The following is a 7,468-nucleotide window of genomic DNA, read 5'->3' as shown; positions in this document are numbered from 1 at the left end:
CAGCCCACAAAGCTATCAAAGTCAATGGCATACTGCTGGTTGGCATAACGCGAGATTATCACCTGAAGTATTTCACTGTTCACCTGGAACCCTGTCGAAAAAACACAATGAATTAGATTCATTGTGACCACTTTTTTCATCTTCATTGCACAATATGATCTTAAAGAATTATGACCTGCTTCTTTCACTGCATCTCTCATCTCATGAGAACTCATAGTGCCCGAGTTGTCTGTGTCACGGCTCTTGAAAATTTCCTAGTGAGGTATGACAGAAAATTCTGTTTAGTATTTACATCAGTAACACAATGAAGAATTGACACTTTTGTGTTATATACCAAATATCTCTGGATCTTTATCCACAGGGTGTAAAACTCCACCAGGCCAAGTTTGCCACTGCCATCTTTCTGGACAGAGGTCAAGGGTCATTTGGGGTCATGATAGCCATGAGATGAATAATAATGCGTTTTCTTGCTGTGGGATGCTATGAGAGTATCCGATAGGTGTTTAAATTCATCGAAATGTGCAGAAGCAACCATTTACTTTAATTTATAGCATTTTACAACCAATGTGTATAGTCCTGTAATCCATGTATTATTTAGTTATATGGTCCAGTGTGGAAAAGATACATCTAGAAGGCTGACAATGTCGCGACACGTTTCAAGAGTGAATCCATCGGTCTTTATATCAGTTCCTGTGTGAAACACAAAGCGTTACTGTGAGAATGACCAGCATGGTTAAAACACAATAGTTAGTAAGTGGTAAGTTTTACTCTCAGATGCAAAAATGTCCAGTATCTTCTGTAGTTCCACCACAGACACCTCTGAGTCCTGAATAGAAAAGATAAAATCACAGTTCGCAGAATGTCTGATCAATACATCCTGATGCACAGGCAAGTAAAATATTAAACCAAAAAATAAAACATTTAACTCACATTTCCAGCGATCTTCATAAAAAGGCCTTTTAACTTAGAATCCATGTCACTCTCAGATATGTTATCCTAAAAAAAATAATGAAAATGATATTGTAAAGATATTTTGACTAATAATTCAAAAAATATTAATATATGAAAAATAGTTGATCTGAATGCGTATGTGTGAGTAATTGACATATGTTGATTTTTTTATTCCATACATAATTAATAAAATAAAATCACATTGAATTTAATATTTGTTTAAAGTACACATTTTCCTAGTGATCTTCCAATTATGGTTAATGTTGATGCAAGTAACACATTTTTGTTTCAGATACGTATATACAAATTGAAAGCTCTGGATAACTGCCTTATTTCTAACAACAACCCACTATTATATCCCATAATATTTGGTATGGATGGATTTACTTACCTTTTTCAAATTCGCAGTGACATCAACATCCATTGGGCTGCATGGAGAAAAACAGAAACATATCCATCATGGAACAGAAAGGGAACCGACCAGCACAACAGTACCATCATGTGACATAAAACTAGAATTACACAAAGACATCAGAAGGTTATAACACACGAGCCTATTAAAACAAGCATTTTGCAGTTTTATAGTATTAAAAACACAATTTGGACAAACCTGGCGGCCACTTCTTTCTCTGTGAACACGCGTAGGATGAAACTTCCCTTTTGATGGGGCTCAAATGTGGAGGGGATGATGACGTATTCCCCCGGAGGCAGTTTAAACCGCCCGCTCATCTCTCGCGTGTTCATGAAGGAGCTCTTTGCCACGGAATTTTTGTAGAGGAGCACGTCAGGGCCAAGGTGAATATTATTGCGACCTTTGTACTGCAAGAAACAACCACAGCCAAAAATACACACACATATGCAAAGATACCTACTTGATACCTTGATGTACGAATTAAAACCAACAGAGCTCACCTTATCTGGAACCTGAAACACACAAACAAAATGATATTTTTCCAATAGTGTTGTTGCGATATTGTGATACAAAGTTGCTAAAAATTCAGATAGAAAAACATTTGTGATAACGTTCCAGGTTATAATGTCAGTAATATTGCAGACTAGTGTGAGTGTTTATAACAGTTTTGCTGGCTGCGTGTAACCAATGTTGTTTACCTCATAGATGGCAAAGCCAATGGTATTCAGGTCCCGTCCAAAGCGTTTGTCTTTACGTCCATCTTTCTGCATCAGTCCCACTAGCAAAGTGCAGCCATCCTCTCCATCAAAAGGATCGTCGTCCACATCCTCCAGTTTGATCACAAACTGAGGGTTCGAGCAGAATGTAGCTGGACAGGAAAAGAGAGAAATCTTAGTAAACATAGAAGGTGGAAGGACACGTATTTTCTTTTATGTGATTGGTTTAAGATACCCGGGTTGTTCCTGCAGCCCCCTGCCGTGGAGCCCACCCTCCAGTTTTCTTCAAACTGACAGTAGTTCCAATGGCCCACCTCATCACTGGTCAGAGTGTCTGGGGTTAGATTACAGATCTCCAACTCTGAGAAGTGCTTTATGAAGTCTGAATATGCCATCCTGACAGGAAGTTAAAAAAAGGAGGAAATATGTAAATAAAACAAACAAACCGTCTGAACGGACCGATTCATTAAAACAAATCGAATCTTCACACGAGTGCGTTACGTTTTTTCTTACAGTATGTAAAGTTCAGGCTTTCTTACCAGAACTCTCCATCTTCAGCTGAATAATTCAATTTAGCTTTCTCCTCCGGTTGGACATAATTCCACTCGTTGGATCTGTGGAAGAGATTTTTTGTACAGAGCCCTAAAGTAAGGTAACGCGATGACTTGCAACGAACGTGTCAGGAAAAAACTCACGTATCACTCCATGCACCTGTCCACTCCATCTTACCCCACGGGTTCCTCATACGCACCAGCTGCACCGGACGCCCGAAATAATGAACCTGAAATTCAGGGAAAAATCAGTGTCTCATTGTAATTGTTACGCATTTTAGTAAGTTATATGACAGTTTAACGAACGTTGTCTCACCTCCTCTGCGCCAGTGATGGAGTACGCATGTCCTTTCACCAGCTTCAGACTGGTCAACGCCTCCGTTTCATACACACTAGCCTAGTAAAGAGTTTAATTCGTTTATTATTTAATAGATTTTTTGCCTTTCTTTCTTTCTATCTTTATTTATTTTATTTTTAGTAAACGAATACAATCACATGCATTTTGTCAGAGAGCACAAGGAAACGTCAGTTAATCTTAGGTATTTTAAAGTCCCCGTAAACCGGAAGTTGCGATCGTTTTACTTCCGTATTCTGACACATTTCCGAGTGAAAAGGAATTTCAAAGGAGAAAAGTAGTGGGTGTGGCTTGCGTTTTTCACTGCGAATGGATCGGATGTGTAAAAACAGCTGTTGCATTGATTTTGAAATGAAACTGGCAGCAGACTGACAGTTGAAGGGGAGGAGTTAACGGATGCTCCGGCCAAGCCGTATAATTTACGTCATTATTTCAGGGCGGAAGTGCATTCTCAGATTTTAACTGAAGATTATGAGGGTACATGAATTTAAAAAGAAAATGGCCCACATTGATAAACTATTTATTATAAACCCTGCAATATTTCATGAAAAAATAAGAATTGTCATTTTTTATTTCACTGGGACTTTAAGTGTGCATTTCAAAGTGATCTTCAACTAAACAAAAATGAACAGGTCCACTGTATAAAACTTAGCAGCATCTAGTGGTGAGGTTGCGAAATGCAACCAACTGCTCACTCCACCCCTCCCTTTCAAATTAATACGGTGGCTGACACAGGACTTAAATGTCGTCAGGTCACGAGATCCTGTATATGAAACATTCTCTGCGGAGCAGTTTGTCCATTTAGGAGCTACTGTAGAAACAACATGGCGAATTTCCATGTATGTATAGCTCATTCTAAGGTAATGCAAACATAATGCTTATCATTATGTTAGGTCTTTATATACCTCCGAATACATAACTATGTATCATGTAGCATTTCAGTCAATAGATCCTCCAAAAATTATACACCATTAAAGATTTCAATACATGTCACTGTATGTAATGTTGTCATTGCATTTACATATTATGGTCAACATAATATAACTCCAATAGAAGTAGATTATGATTACTTACATCGATAGAGCAGCCGAGCAGGGAGCCCAACCCCAGTGCTTTCTNAAAAAAAAAAAAAAAAAGAATTTGGTTTTTATGGGATAGAAATAAGAAGACATACCCAGTGTTAAAAAGCAAAAATCTCAGGTTTACAATGTAACTTTTGGAGGAATAAATAATGTTTTTGAAAATGTACAAGAGATTCAAAACATAAAAAAAAACATCGCCAAGGTTTCAAGTGGTCTCTGCGTTTGTTGGTTTTGTGCCATCTAGGAGTGTCGCAGTAAAATCTGCAGCATCTGCTCATAAAGCCACACCACAGCCAAAATACAATAAACAGTCTTAATTCAGTGACAAGAGATTTTTGTTGGTTACCGTTTACTATATGTATTTACAACACAATCACTTTGCGAATGAAAATAGCTTTTTTTACAAATAAATCTGATTTGAATATTTTTGGCAAAAAAATGTGACTCCAGTATAAACAGTGTACTGTTTTTAGAACTACCCAAACTTCAGGGCTAATTTCAACCCTCAAACCGGGTGTTGTCTTCAAATAATTTGAATTCCAGAGAACTTAACTGAAATAAAGTATTAATATACACATGACAAAAAGGTTGAAATGAATAGATTAAAATATATTGCACTTCCATACATGTCCTACACATTCCACAGTGGGAAATGCTTTCCCTTTCTAAGTGGCTCGTCGAGACAAGAATTGCATGATAGGTGATTGCGATATCTTCTTGTTTGGCCACTTTAGCACCATGAAGTACAAAAGCATTTTTACTCTCTGAATGTCACTTACTGTGAAGCCCCACGAGCTGAGCATTTGGACAAAAGTCTCAGTTTCTCATATCTCCACATCTTCTCCTCACACACGCATTCAACAGAAGAAACTTTACAGGTGTATTTCAACATTCAGTCCCTGGATGAGTTACTGCTACCTTGGAACGGGTACGCTTTCAGTCCGTGAGTCAGTTGTCTATGCATGTTATACTAATGTGTGACCTGCATGCGCACTGACAAACAGACTTCTCATTCCAAGTCAACAGCGGTCCAAAGAGTCTAATAGTGTAATGGCAAAGCACAGCTCTGCTTCAAGGTTTCACAGGCTCGATGTGGATCCAGTTGTGTCCCAGATGACTACAAAGGCAACGCTACTGCTTGTTACTAATAACTTAGTAAGACAACAGAACGGATCTCCGCCCCATCATCCCAGAGCCCGGGACAATGTTTCTTGTTGTCCCCCTCTGACACGGCGGCAAGGAAGAGCGGTCGCCTTCCATAAAAGATCCTGACAATGTTTCCATGGAAACGGCACGGCACGGCACCGGACCTGTGTGCTGCTTTTCCACAGTATCACCTGAGACCGAAACCAACTTTTCTTTGGAGGAGGTGACTGAGCTGAGAACATCTCATTCAAACCGAAAACGCTCACACAACAAAACATAAAACATTTACAATGTCTTTGTTAAAAAACAACAGCAGGAACATGGAGACGAGGGTCCATGGTGAGGTATCCTACCTCATTCTCACATTCAAAACACAACAAACAAACAAACAAACCCACCTGTATCAAACTCTTTGGATTTTGGTGCTACACTGTGGATTGCTTAAGCATCTTAAATGTTTAAAACATATGAGGAGGTGCAGACTAAAACCAACAACTAAGTGAAATTGTAAAGGTAAAAACGTATTAGTGCAGGTGAGTGTCAGTCCTGGGCAGAATCTGTAAGAGAGATTCTCATTGGTTGCTGCGCTTTTCCGTTAGCACGCTACAAGGCAACTGATCCTGAGCTTCGGTTCAGATAAACCCAAACTGTCTGCGAGTGGTAGGCTATAAGTGGTGGTTTAAAATCGAAACCCACAGCAAGAAAAAATAAAATCAACACAACATTCATTTGGCTTGAAGTCCTCAGGGTCTCGTCCCTTAGCGCAGTACAGTGAAGATCCAGTGATCTTTCCTCCACATTCCTCTACTGCAGTCTAGTCTTTGTTTTTTAAACAGCAATGAACCTTGTCTTTGATGGCTTCTGGTTAAAAACATTCTTTGGCGTGTTTTGTCCGTGTAGTTTAGGCCTCAGAGGCGGCCTGAGGTTTGAGCTGGGCTTTTTCCATAGCCGTGCCGTACTGAGTTCTCTTGAAGAAGCCGAGCTACAGGATTGCAAGAGGAGGATACGTTTAGGATTAGTTACACGATAACCTATCCACAAAACATAAGCCAAGCCAATTACAATGAGTCAATGCAAAACCCAAAGGATCTATCCATTTATGGAAAAAAAAAACTGTGAAACATTTGTTAAAGTCCCAGTGAAATTAAAAGTGACAATTCTTATTTTTTCATGAAATATTGCAGTGTTTATAGTAAATAGCTTATCAATGTGGGTCATTGTACCCTCATAATCTTCAGTTAAAATCTGACAATGCACTTCCCCCCTGAAATGACTATCCATCTCAAATGACGTAAACTAGACGGCTTGGCCGGAGCATCCGTTAACTCCTCCCCTTCAACTGTCAAGTCTGCTGCCAGCTTCATTTCAAAATCAATGCAACACCTGTTTTTACACATCCAATCAATTCGCAGTGAAAAACGCAAGCCACGCCCACTCATGTTCTCCTTTGAAATTCCTTTTCACTCGGAAATGTGTCAGAATACGGAAGTAAAAACGATCGCAACTTCCGGTTCACGGGGACTTTAAAGTTAGCCTAGTTAAATAGATAGTTAAAATATATATAGATCATTTTTAAAAAATCATTTACTCATCGTCATGTCATTTAAAACCTATATGACTTTCTTTCTCATGCACAACACAAATGAAGACATTTGAATGGACGTTGGTAACCCAACAGCATTGCCCCCATTGACTTCCATTGTATGGACACAAACTGAGTTTTGGAAGGAATTGTAACATTAAAAATACCTGACAAACACCACTTAAGATCTAATTTATTGTGCAAGGTTAATATATTAATTTGTCACTTAAATACTGAATGTGTCTTTTTGTTTTGCAGAATCCATACAAGAGCTTTGTTTTAGAGTGTCTTGCAAGTTACAAAGTAGAAAAGATGCCCTATGCTATTTTGCCCAAGGTGACTCCTAGTGGTGCCAAAAAGGTAAACCTTTGTTTACAGTCTTTGTTTATTAGAAATCTGTTGACATGACTTCAGATTAATTTAGTATTTTTTCTCTTTTTTTTTGTAGATGGTCACTCCTGTGGTCTGGAACAAAATAGGCAGTACATATGCTGTACCTCTGTGGATCATCATTCTGGCTATTCTTGCCGGCCTTTTACTGCTTGCCCTGCTCATTTATGTCCTCTACAAGGTGGGCGGTGACCATTTTTATTAACATTTTATGTATAGTTTGTTATAAGTTCAATGAGAAATGGCTCGGGGAGGGGGAGGGGGTTGGGGGGGGTGGGTGGGG

At 38.9% G+C, this 7,468-nt stretch overlaps 1 protein-coding gene across 1 annotated transcript; it reads right to left on the bottom strand.

Annotated features, from left to right (window-relative positions):
- Window positions 1-4: 4 nt before the first annotated feature.
- Window positions 5-4,870, bottom strand: LOC130550965 (calpain-2 catalytic subunit-like; the record flags this gene model as incomplete). The annotated part of the gene is made up of 16 exons (XM_057328502.1): window positions 4,847-4,870; window positions 4,056-4,101; window positions 2,947-3,026; window positions 2,775-2,860; window positions 2,619-2,693; window positions 2,315-2,475; window positions 2,062-2,231; window positions 1,864-1,875; window positions 1,562-1,770; window positions 1,343-1,379; window positions 931-996; window positions 769-826; window positions 626-690; window positions 335-403; window positions 176-254; window positions 5-91 (listed from the first exon to the last, which is right to left on the bottom strand). Coding segments are annotated over exons 1-16 (1,324 nt in total), but the record flags the coding sequence as incomplete, so codon positions are not given.
- Between the last annotated feature and the right edge of the window lie 2,598 nt (window positions 4,871-7,468).

The sequence above is a fragment of the Triplophysa rosa genome, unplaced genomic scaffold (assembly GCF_024868665.1).
Source record: "Triplophysa rosa unplaced genomic scaffold, Trosa_1v2 scaffold500, whole genome shotgun sequence".
Lineage (NCBI taxonomy): Eukaryota > Metazoa > Chordata > Actinopteri > Cypriniformes > Nemacheilidae > Triplophysa > Triplophysa rosa.
Note: the sequence above shows the minus strand (reverse complement) of the source record. Positions and strands in the feature narration are given on the sequence as shown.